Raw genomic sequence first — 12802 nt, 5'->3', positions numbered from 1 at the left:
TCTTGTTCACTTCATTACCTCGTCTCTCTCTTATTTTTTTGTCCACTGTAACCATCGTCAAATCTGCTGGATTTCTTTCTGCACGTCAGTGCATTTAAAGTTAGTTTTTCAGAGTCTAAAGTCAGAGCACCAACCCAAACAAAGGTCTGCTATCAAGAAATATCAGGCAGCTGCTGTAATGACCAATCATAGTCAAATACTCAACCCATTATCATAACGAATGTGTTTATCAGTCTGTTTGTATTGTTTAAGGACCACTCGGGAAAACATCACAGCCTCAGTGTGTCCTCCCTGTGTGAATAAATGATAAGAAATAAAATAAAGAATCAGCCTTGAGTGCATTATGTGCGGCTGTGCAGCCGTGACCTGACTCGGTACAGATAGAGTGCTCCTTCACCTCCCTCCTCCTCTCCTCCTCGACCCTGCCACCATCACCCACCCCCACAACCTCCCCCCCGCCATCCACCCGGGCAACATTTTTCATGGCCCAGCTGTCGGAGGGCCATGATTGGTTGGCTCGGCAGACAGATAGCCGATAGGCCCTGATTAATAGTTGAGGCCCAAGAACTTCCTCATTGATCAACAGGACAGGCTGAAGGAGGAGGAGGAGGAGGAGGAGGAGGAGGAGGAGAAGGAGAGAGAAAAAGCATGCCCTGTCGCTCTGCAAGTGCAGGCTGATAACCCTGATAGTCGCTCTCAGTGTGTGTTAGTGTGTGTGTGTATCTGTGTATATTTCAGATGAGAAGACGTTAGAAACACGATCAAATGTGAAAAAGTGCTAAAGGTTTGGTCACTTTTAGTTCTTTTTCAAAGCTCTGAATCTGTGCTGAGCCATGTGATCACATCTGAGAGCTCAACATACAACAGAGAGCCTCAGTGTTATCAAACTAAACACACACACTCACACACACACACACGGCCTGTGTGGCTGAAAGCAAATGGCTAGAGATGGGTTGTGGTATGTGATTGTGTTTCTGGTTCCTTGAGTGTGTGTGTGTGTGTGTGTGTGTGTGTGTGTGTGTGTGTGTGTGTGTGTGTGTGTGTGTGTTTGCATAAAATACACATTTATTATTGTAAGCTTGTCAAGAGTCACCCACAAGAGGACTTCTCTGTTATTCCGCTTTATGCATCGCATTGGAAATACATGAACCTCTGGTGTGTTTTATTCAAAGTGTATCTGTTTCAAAGGCATGTTTAAGGAGTGTGTGGGTGTGTGTGTGTTACAGTATCTAGGTATGTGTGTGCCTGGGTGTGTGTGAGTGTGTGTCCCCTCCTGCTGTTCTGTCCTGCCCCTAGTTGATTGATGATCTCCACTCCCACAGGGTCAGAGGGGTCATGACCTCCCACTTTTGACCCCCTGCTGAGAAGGTCACACACACACACACACACACACACACACACACACACACACACACACACACACACACACACACACACACACACACACACACACACACACACACACACACACACACAGCTGAAACAGATGGCCTTGGTACAACCGGTGCTTCGTCACCTTTCTCGCACAAACACTCTCCATCTCTTCGTGGCTTCTCTCAGTTTGACACAAACACGACAGCAGAGCAAGAGACATCACAACAACAGACAAATGAGGTATTTCACTGATTAATCATAGAATCAGAGTTATAAACTTTGAATGTTTGAAATAAAAACATACTGCGGCTCTAGTTAAAAAAAAAAACAGGTTGACAGATATATGTCTGTGGAAAACAGCAGAGATCTGACATCTGACTGTTCCTCAATCATCTGAAAAACACGATAAAAAAAAAAAATAGTGGACCACAGCTACAGCAATATCGCCCCCTAGTGATGCTACAAAGTCAAGGCAACTGAGAAATACAACATGTATAGCAAGTACAGCAACATGTTGATGTCTTCAGATGGGCACACAGGAGGAGTCATGTATAAGAAACAAAGATAAAATAACATTTTTTAAAAGTATTAACTGAAGGAATTGTGGTAAATGATAAAACTAGTGAGTCTTTTTTTGTCAACCAATGTGAATAAATCAAAACCGTAAACAAACTGGGGCTGTTTTTTCTTCATGTCTGATCTTTAAAAAAATGTTTACTGCTTTGAGAGACTTTGACTATCTCCTAAGAACTCAAACCTTTTTTTCTAGAAGAGGGTTCAGGTGAGTTATTTATTTTCCAAGAATTGTAAATAAGATGTTCTTATAATTCCAAAAGATTATGAGAAAAAGGAAGAATTTTCCCCAGTTTCATGGAAATGTGTCTGTTTCCTTTGAATTGTTTTTATTCAAGGTTTTCCTTTTCTCGGTTTTCCTTTTCTCTATTTTCATAGCAGAGTTCTTACAATTTCTCAGATTATCAGAATGAATGGAATAAGATTTTTTCTCTAGATTGTGATTGTATCTTATAATTCTGAAATTCTCCTCAAATCTTTTTCTTTAGAATTTTATTTTTTCTATGGTATGCTCAGAAGTAAGAATTCAGATTTTATTTTTCTTTAAAAAATGTGACTTTTTACTCTTAACTCATATAATTAACTCTTATAATTCTTATTTTAACCTCAGAATTCTTGCAGAATCCCCCCCCCCCCCCCCCCCAAAAAAAAAAAAAAAAAAGTATATATATATATATATATGTTCAGCAGCTTTTGCCTTTTTGAACATAGTTTGTGCGTTTACAAAAATTACTCAAATAATAAAGAAAAAAAAACTTTAGAGTAGAAAGTTTGAAGATCTCATTTGTTGGAAATTTGTGACTGTTAAGTTTTAACTACAGAATTAATGTTCTGCCTCTTTTAGGTTTTACCCCGCTAATGCTTCATATAACAAAATAAAAAAAAATTTTTAAGATTGTCACAACAAAAAATATAATAGGAGTTATAATTTCAAAAACTAAATCTAAAGTAAAATCAAAACCATGATGAACTTGGCAACACTCCTGAATAAGACAGATGATTAAAAAAAACAAAACAACCAAAGCGTGAAGATGAAAGCAAAAGAAAGTCACACATCTGTAAAAGCTTTAAAAGATCCTTTAAATCCCCGCTGAACCACAAACACATGAATCCTCTCAGCACTGTGAGACACCAGGGACAAACGGAGAGGAGGTGGAGAACAGGAAGGTCTCAGAGAGGAAATGGAGGAAGATGAGGACGATGATGAAGCAGAGCAGGCAGGAACACTGCCTTATTAACTCCTGCTTATCAGTTTTCCCTCAAACTGATAAGAGATGATCAGGATGTAATGTTATCGGACTGTTTCTTCTCCACCTGCTCCTGAGCAGCCGTCTTCAGCCAGCCGGACACGTGTTTCTCAATCTCCTGACGGGCAGAAGGATGGAGAAAAGATAGTTAAAATAATCTATAAAAATGTTATTTTTCTCCAATGAAGCAACCAGACATTTTGAAACATGGATTTACAAATATGTAGTTTATTTCTTCATGATGGGAGTGGGAGACATTATTTTATGGAGGTCATGAAGAAGCATCAGCACGAGTGACACCATTTTTAAATCTGATACTAAGTCTGTGACTTTAAGCATGACTTTTTATGCTGTTTGATTAAGATGCTCCTATGATTCTTCACCATGTGTTTATTTTTCATGCATTTATTTATTCATAGAGGGACCATGCACAACACTGAACATAAACACTATCATTGGATGCATCATATAAGAGTCACCTTGAAGCTCATTTACATGTCCTGCTCTCATTTTCTTTTAGTAGATATCTTTTCATCTGCAGAAATGAAGTATGCTGTTTTTTATTGTACATTCTGTATGGGACGGTTTCTCACCTTGATGTCACCATTCTTATTTTTCACTCACTGTTGATTAATTACAAAACTGTTGTGACTTTTTCGTCATATCAAGCTTTTTGGCTGCTGCTAGTTGATGGATGTAAATTAGCAGAAGTTACTTTCAGCTTTTGGCCTGCTCAGAGACAATAAGACACGATAGGGAACAAATAGTGTTGTGGTTTGTGTGGATAAGACCAACAAGGACAACAGAACAGTGACGTAAATTATGTCACAAACTAGATATCTATTTAGACTTTTTGCTATGGGCCACAAGGCTTCAACTAGATGCAAATAATAAAAACACTGATTAGTTTCATAGACAGAGCTCAGCTGTTGAAACTAATAAGATGTTTTCTTTGTGTGTTTTTTTGTGACAGGAGTTTAAACAGGGATTGAGACGTATGGTACCTTCCTGGCTCTCCTGAGAGAGCTGCGGTCTGTGACTCTGCTCATCATCATATCAGCACAGTGAGCCGTGTCCTTAATGAAAACAGTCTGGACTTCTTCCCCTCCGTCAGCCCTGTCATGGACCACTGACAGCTCCTTCCACGGGTCAACTCCACCTGTGCCAATGATGACATTTAAAACACGACACGTGTAATAACCAGCTCCTCTCTTTTTCATTTTGTCGTCTTCAAACTGACTCACCGTTGACGTATAGGATTCTGTGCATGGGAGACTTTTCTCCTCCAAAGTAAGTGTTTGTGAAGGTGATGTGTCCAGGCAAGGAATGCTGGGAAATGCCAAACACTTTTGGACAGACTTGAGTTTGGGTCTGCAGAGTCACCAAACCAGAGAACGGGCAGGCCACATCCTCACATGTCTGATCTGAACACACAGAGAGGCTTGGGTCATAGAAATGATAATATCATGTGTTAAAGACATTCTGCTCTGTGTTTGTTTATGTGTGTGTGTGTTCATGTGTGTACAGAAGCCAAACTCGGTGCAGGTCTGGTAGGTCCACGCTCTGGCTGCTGGCCTGCCTGAATGAATAGACGCGTTCATCAGTTCCTTCAGAGCCTCCTCATGGGAGATGTCCAGACATGGCTCCTCACTGGTTGAACGGTAGAGCTGCACCAAGAAAACACAAATCACAGGAGGAGCTGCTCTGGGGTCACTGGCTGCATAATTAAGCTGGTGAAAGAGACCCTGAGGGGGTTGAGCGCATTAAAATGGCTCATCAGTGACACCTGGTGGTCAAAGTGTGGACAAACAGGTCCCCCTCTTGCTGTCAACATGTTTTTCATACCTGTGCCAGCCTGACCAGGCGGTGGTAAGGCTCAGGCTCCTCCTGGCTGCTGTGATTGGTCATAACATCACAGATCTCATTTATTGTCAGGAGCACCCCTTCTTCATTGTACTGCACTGAACCCATGAAGATGTCAGCCAGGCTCTGCAACAGCTCAACCTGATGAAGAGATGAATTATATGAGGTACATTTTCACTTAGGAGGTATAAACAACAATGGATGAAGAATATTCAAAAAGGTGCAGCATAGTCTTATTGCTCCAGTTCTTTTTCAGACACATTTTGTGGGACACTCTGCAACAACACTGGTCAAAAAAACTGATGTCTAAGCAAGAGTTTACGACATAATTTTAAGAAGAATAAATAAAATTTAATGTGAGCCACATTCGCCTGACAGATCTAGAAAAATGTCTTTTTTTAAGATAATGAAGACAAAAATTATCCCGGACTTGGTAAAAAAAAAAAAAAGGGGGGGGGGGGGGGGGGGTATTTCCTTATTTCATTTGTTTTATCAAGTCATTCTTATTTCTTAAAATAAATTAAAAAAATAAAATAAAATAAATAATAATAACAATAATAATAATAATAACAATAATAATAATTCTAATTTAATTAATTAATTTAAAATAATAATAAAACTATGGAAAAAAATTCTTACTCCATTGACAGATTATTTTTACTCTTAGCACTCAATCCAAGCATCATTTTTGTCTTTTAAAATCTTAACAAAATATTTTCTGGACTTTTCTGGTAAATGTGGGTCAAATTAAGTCTAATCTTTTTATTTTTATTTATTTATTTATTTTTACTAGAAATTAGACATAAACTCTTCATTTTTTTCTGTGTAAGATGGGCTAAAAGCCTACTGACAACATTTGTAATGCACCCACCTGTCCATGGACTGAGCCATTCCCCACATAATCAAAATACAGGCACAAATCGTCATGTCTTTATAACCTTGATAGATGCATTAAAAAGGATTCACTCGATTCACTCTACGTAGTAAAAATCGATAAATATACCAGCTGCATATTTAACTTTCTCATTTCTGAAGGTAAAGAAGACATTTTAACTTTAGGCTGGTGAGTTTTTCTTGGTGTTTGTAGCCTGCCTTCAGTTGTAGCTTAGAGAACAGCAGCTTTTTGATCTTCTGCAATAGCACCATATTTTGAAAAACAAAGAGTTGGACCTGAGGCAGGCCTTAAGTTTCCTGTCAAACAGCCTGAACACAACCACTTGTCAGTCAAACCAGCCAACCCCCCAATCTAGCAAATTTACCAGACTTTTGCCTGAACTTTCTACATGTAAGCCTTTAAATAATAAATCAGATGAGTTTTGTGAGCAAACATCTACAGTCCCTGTAAAGCACTTAGAAGTTGGGAAAGTAAGTAAAAGTAGGATATAAGAGCTAAAATAAGGCACTACACAGAGGTATTTGTCCAACTTAGTAAACCCAGACAACCAAAAACCTTCCCCCCAATAATAAATCTCATAAACTGAAGCTGTCACCTCATCATTACGATCCTCAGGGACCTTACAGCAGCTGAAGTCTTTGGCCACAAGGCTGACGTTACCAGCCATCAGAGCAGCTTCTACAGCAGCAAACGCTCTCCTCACAGCCGACAGACACTACAGGAAGAGGAGGAAGGAGGAGAATTCAAAACACGACAGACTGGAGATATGAAGACTGTCATGTGAAGCACAGACAGGTGGCTGACTTCACACCTTCTCTGAGCCACCAACTGCTTCATTCATGAGGCTGGAGCCCACAGCCTGAAACAGAGACAGACAAGAGTTAGAGTTTGGTTTTTCAAAGGAGGAATGAAGATACAGACTGAAGAGCAACAAAATGCTCATAATCTCATGAAATCATGGGCAGAGTAACAAGGTAATGTTCTTATATTATACAAATATTACTTGATGGGTTATGACTAGATTCAGCATTTTATAAACTTTTAATGAGGAAAAAGACTAGGCTTATCAAAATTCTTCTTTTCATCCCTGTTTCATGCCAACGCCATGACCAGTGTATTCAAGCGTACGTTGCTGTAGGCAGAGAAGTCCAACACGGCCTTCACAGGAGCAGAGGAGGCCACAGCTCCAAACACTAGGTGAGGAAACTGTAACAAAAGAGCAATAAATAAACACAACAACAACAACAAAAGGTTTTTGTATTCATATGATGTTTGGTGTGTTTTTAAGCAAAGGGCCTTTAGCAGCTGTTTTTATCCTGCACCTTTCCCCTGAACCAGGCGGACAGAGCTCCAGAGTACGAGCCTCCGAAGCTGATCCAGGTGTTCCTGCTGCTCAGGTTGAATGTTTGGCTGATGAACTGGTGGAAAACAGCCAGGTCAGCCAGCCTGGGTTTGAAGAAAAATACACCAAAACAGAAAACAGCTCTCACTAGGGATGGGTACCTTTCACATTTGAAACGATACAGTACCAATGCTTGGCGCCTGGCAATTGGTTTCAGTACACAACAGTACCAATTTTCTGTACTTTTCTGTGTTAATGTGGTAAAAAAAATCTCAATTTTTTCAACAATAAAATGTTTTCTATTGTATTATTATTATTTTTTCAATTTAAGATATTTCTTCTTCAGTATATAACCTTTTAATGCTGTGTTTGTGTCCAGCATGGAAAATTGCCTTCTCTTTTACTCACAGTCATAAAGATGTGTTTAGGTACCTAAACATGGTACCTTTTGATTTTACGTGAATCGGTACCGGGTAATTTTGACAGAATTAAATATGAAAGTACCTAATTCAGTACCCATCCCTAGCTTTAATATTTTGCTGCAGTAAAAGAATGTAAAGAATCTTTCATCTGAAAATCACTAAAAGTGTGAGATACAAAAAATTCAAGGACCTATAAGTGCACAATGAGTCAGAAAGACAGAGGCAAGATGGAACGATCAAAAAAAAAAAAATTACCTTTTTTTTTTTTTTTTACACTTTTCAAAACACACTAACAAAATAATCACTATGGGACAGCAGCAGATACCTGGTGACAGATACATGTTTAACAAAGTCAGCACTAACTTTTTTCCCCCCACAGATGTCCTTAAGTTTGGAAAACGTCTTTGAGGTACTTTTTTTTTTTTTTTTTTTACAATTTCAAGTTAGATTTTTATTTGTTTCTTTAAAAAAAAATTTTTTTAGAAGGTTTTAATCATTGTGCCAAAGTAAGGCACGGTCAGGAGAGATATTTGAATCTAGTTGGCTGAAAGTGACCATGCATATAATTGATTTAATAAGAGCCGTGGCCAAACTTCAACACTGCACACGCGCTGGTTATTATGCCAACACTCACGCCTGCTGGCTGCTCAGATGTGCCAGATTCTCTGTTTTGAGGCCATCAGGATTGATGCTGTCACCATAAAAACGATGCTCCAGAGCCAAAAGCAGAGCTCCGTGCTCCTCAGCCATGTTGACATGATGACCTGACAAAATAGGATCAGAACAGAGAGGATTCAGGATGTACCAGAGAGTTCTAACTTGACAAAGAAGAAAGACAATCTCTGCAGCACAAAGAGTAAATGTTCAAGAGACTGTTATGTAAAAGTTTTTGGAACAAACTTTTCATGTTTGTGAACCATTATTATTGTTTGTAAAAGAAATCTTTTGTTACGGCATTAGGTTTTTCAGAAGTTTTTGTCGAGATGCAGAGAAGGGGACAGGAAGAGAAAGTTAGAAAGAGAAAGCTGCAATGCTGGAAAAACAAAGTAAAGGTCATCTTACTAACACACAGTGAAATGCGTCATTTAGTGTTTGTGGTTTCACTTCCACACCTCAGATGGTTTGCTTTTAAATGCCTGATGCATGTCTGATTCACATATTTGCTGCATTTGTTTGACTAATTTCATCTATCAGCCTGAAACAGGTAAGGATGTGCTGCATCAAGCTGTACCTGTCAGAACATCAAACTCAAAGAGTGGCCCTTCTCCTCCGATGAAGAGGAACACTGGACCACCAGGACGCTGCCAGTACGCCTCATTCACAAAGAACTTCTGCAGAAAAAGTAAAAAAAAAGAAATGTTATCGTCTTATTTTGCACAGAAACCAGCAGCACTCCTTTGTTTAAGTCTACAATAGGCTAGTTTGCATCAAACTGTGAATATTTCAGGTGTTTCTTTCTGGTCTGTCTCTACCTGAGGGAAGGTGCGATGGTCTTGTCTGATGAAGTGGTCCAGCTGCTGTTGAATCCTGCCCTCCTTCACGTGGAGGAGAGGCTGGTGACCTTTGGGTGTGAGGGTCAGGAGATGCTGCTTGGCCTTCTGCACCTGGAGCTGACGCACATGCTCCTTCAGTCTCCACAGTATCCGTCCTGGCATCCAGCAACAGAAAGAAAATAAGAAGAAGGAGGGATTTATGTTTGGTTCAACAGACAACTGGTTTTTCTCCTGTTGCTTTGTCAGTTTTTAAAGGACCACCTGTGTTTTTACTGTCATTCCAGAACAGGTTAGATTCACAATGCTGAGAGAAACCCTTACAACTCAAAAATCGACAACTTTTGTTGTTGTTTCTTAGAGGTTCCACCCAAAATTGTGATCAAAGAAGGCTGAAATTCTCCATCTTAATATACAGAGACTCAAAACATTGTAAAATTGTGACACGAGGTAAACATATTTTCCAGCTTTGGCAACTCACCAGCATCAACGAAGGTGAAGACAAGCAGCAGGATGAAGCAGCGAGCGGGAGAGAAAAACATCTTCACCATCAGGTCAACGTCAGAGTGGATCCAACCTGCAGGACAGAAAACATCCTCCACCTCTCTGCAACTCCTTTATACTCTCTGAAGACATGATGCTCGCTAAAAGAAGAGGAGAGAATTTGATATGTGATGCATCGAGCATAATGACAATGTACAAAGTGTGTGTGAGTGTGTTTGTGTGTGTGTGTGGGAGTGGGATATATGAACTGCTCAGCAGAACAGAGCGTCTGCTTGGTGATGTAAAACAATCTTCTGCCCCGTAATCTTTTTTTTTTTTTTTTTTTTCTAGAGTAGTGAGGTTACAGGAGCAGGGGCAGGACTTTATTAAGTGCTGTGTCAGTGTTGCATTTCTTTGAATAGCAGCAATATGATCCAGTACAGACTAGATGCTATGACAAGGCTCACAAATAAAAAATATAAACCTGCTAAATTTTGAGGAATAATTTGGCTGTTTTAAGCTTGGACTGAAATAAAGGAGGAACCTAAATTGAAGGGGACTCAGTGTTTTTACTTGATTTCTAGGTCCCTCAGTAACAGCACAAACAGATCAAAGTTTATAACATGACTTATCATTGAGAACAGAGGCGTTGCACACATGCTAGACCAGCAACAAACTTAAGATGTGGACTGACCTTGGCATAAAAAAATCAACACTTCAGAGACCTCACAAAAAATGCTTGTCTTTAGATACAGATAAGATTTTACTAAAACAGACTCAACTGATCTTAAAATTGATATTGAATGCTATCATGAAACACCCAAACCCACATCCTGAGCTTAAGAGCTCGAGATCTGGAGCGATCTCTCTTTCCACAGAAAATTGAGAACATGCTAATGATATGAAGTTACGGGAACTTCCCACTCAGACTGTATGACGAATGATTAGCTCAGAAAAGTAATTCTAATATTGTTTATTCCATATTCATTTTTTCTTTATAAAACTTGTAATATTTGTTAAAGCAGGGCTTGGATGTGGAATCAGAGTATAATAAAGTCTTTTTTATTGCTGTAAGAAATAAATGTATGCTGGAGGATGACAAAAAATATTCATATTGCAATAAAACATCTGATAAATGACTTTTAAAAGCTGTTCCAGAGAATGTTTTAAACAGCTGCCTGTGATAAATCACTGTGTGAGCCATAGAGACGGTTAAAGCTCCTGTGAGTGATTTTCTTCATTACTGACAAAACAGACAGGAATTTATGTTGAAGAGTGTTTTTTTCCCTAACAACCCACAAAGTGCAAACATTAAGCTGTGTTTGTGAGGTCCCTCTCTTGTTTCTGAAGCAGAGTATTGGAGCGGATGATTGTCAGCGTCATGACGGAAACGCTTAGCCCAAAGTCCTGTTTCCACCGAGTGGTTCATTTTGGTTGTTGTCTCGGCACAGCACGCTTTTTCCACTTTTTCCACTGACTAATCCTGGAACAGATCCCCAAATAACCGAGATGAGCCATTCCACTTTTTGGGACCCTTCAGTAGGGGTGCCAGAATGGACCAATCTGATCCCAGAGGGTGGAGACACAACAATGCAGTCCATTGATTGGTGGAAAGAATTAACATTTACCACGCGACTGCAGTTGCATTTCTCTTCTCTGCAGTCAGTCTTCACTGAAACAAAGCTCGATTGTGCTTTGTATCAAAGAGCTACATGCCAATCACAAAGCAGACAAATTTCTGGATGTTTCCCACATTTGCTCTTTAGCCGTGTTTCCACCAAGCAGTCCAGGTCATTTCATTACAGCTTGGGACAGTTTGGTACAGTTAAGTTTGATCCCGTTTGCATTTCCACAGCAAACTGTGCCCTCTTGTGGTGGGCGGCGTGTAAGCCGGATGCTGAAAGCAGCAGCTGTTAAACAATAGCATGACGCCATAGCAGCTTACCCTGCTATTAAATCCAACAAAAAAGAAAAATGTGACACAGCAAACAAAGAGCACGGATAGAAGACATGCAGCATTTCGTCTTCTCTGTGATTGTCATGTAGCTCTTTGATACAAAGTGCAATCAAGCTTTGTTTCAGAGAAGTCTGTGTGCCGCCAGGAGAAATGCAGCCTCTGTCGCACTGTAAGTTATGATTCTTTTGACCAATCATCTGCAGTGTGTTGCGCCACCTTCCGTGAGCGGATTGGTTCAGTCTGGCACCCATACGGAAGGGTCCCAAAAAAGTAAACTGGCTCATCTCAGTTTTTGGGGATCTGTCCGAGGATATATCAGTGGAAACGTTGCAAAATGCGCGCCGCACCGAGACGTACCGAGACGTACCGAGACGTACCGAACCGGTCTGCTTGGTGGAAACCCAGCTTTTGTGTACTATGTCACGTTTTTCATCTTCATTTGATTTATTAGTGGGGTAGACTGTGTGGCGCTGCTATGGCATCACACAGTGATTTAACTGATGCAGCTATCAGCATGCAGCTTACAGGCCGCCTACCACAAGTGGGCACGGTTAGCTGTGGAAACGCAAACAGGACCAGGCTTAACCAAGCCAACCCATACCAAACCAGACTGATCTAAACTGAAGCAGTACTTGGTGGATTTAAAGCCCTGTTTTCACTAAGCAGTCCAGTGTAAGTCAACCTATTAGGACATAAAGAGGCAGGGATGGGGCAGGTCTTTAGCCTCATCCTGGGCGACAGCTTCAATATGCCAACCTGTGCCAACACTTGATTATGAAACAACTCATTACCTGAACATCTTCAAAGGTTTTTTTTTTTTTTCATCGCTAAAGAGCTAATATCGCAGCAAAACCATTTGTAACTTTAGAATGCATACAAAGACTCAAAACTACATTCATACACCCACAAATGCAAACATATCCACAAATACGTGCATTCTGACTAATGTGCCCTCTGACTTCCTGCCAAAAGTGCCATCTGATGACTATTGTCAGAAATTTGCGACATACCCTGTCAGTTCTTGATGCATCTGAAATGGCCTTTGTATCTCATTATTACCTGTTGATTCATATTCCACACATAGCAAAGATCATATTAGATCCATTATGTCACAATATGTTGGTCAGGGAATGAACTTCTCATGTCTATATACACA

The 12802-nt window shown here is 40.0% G+C and overlaps 1 protein-coding gene across 1 annotated transcript; it reads right to left on the bottom strand.

Moving 5' to 3' along the window:
* Nucleotides 1-3225: 3225 nt before the first annotated feature.
* Nucleotides 3226-9757, bottom strand: prss16 (serine protease 16). Its single transcript, XM_074679496.1, has 13 exons — nt 9688-9757; nt 9189-9364; nt 8948-9047; nt 8351-8480; nt 7275-7398; nt 7081-7158; nt 6764-6811; nt 6548-6667; nt 5040-5198; nt 4720-4861; nt 4439-4618; nt 4199-4353; nt 3226-3312 (listed from the first exon to the last, which is right to left on the bottom strand). Exons 1-13 carry the CDS (start codon nt 9755-9757, stop codon nt 3226-3228), a joined length of 1569 nt encoding a protein of 522 aa, XP_074535597.1.
* Between the last annotated feature and the right edge of the window lie 3045 nt (nt 9758-12802).

The sequence above is a fragment of the Halichoeres trimaculatus genome, unplaced genomic scaffold (genome assembly GCF_033239565.1).
Source record: "Halichoeres trimaculatus isolate MK-OKI-2021-1 unplaced genomic scaffold, fHalTri1.1 fHalTri1_scaffold_9, whole genome shotgun sequence".
In the NCBI taxonomy this organism is placed as follows: domain Eukaryota; kingdom Metazoa; phylum Chordata; class Actinopteri; order Labriformes; family Labridae; genus Halichoeres; species Halichoeres trimaculatus.
This window is presented reverse-complemented; position numbering and strand designations above follow the sequence as displayed.

Bases quoted from the DNA above. Each gene is read 5' to 3' on its own strand.
- prss16 (XM_074679496.1), bottom strand. From the start codon at position 9,757: ATGGTGAAGATGTTTTTCTCTCCCGCTCGCTGCTTCATCCTGCTGCTT. The intron at 9,365-9,687 runs GTGAGTTGCCAA...GCTGGATGCCAG, and splicing joins CTTCACCTTCGTTGATGCTG to GACGGATACTGTGGAGACTG. The intron at 3,313-4,198 runs GTACCATACGTC...TCTGCCCGTCAG, and splicing joins CTCTCAGGAGAGCCAGGAAG to GAGATTGAGAAACACGTGTC.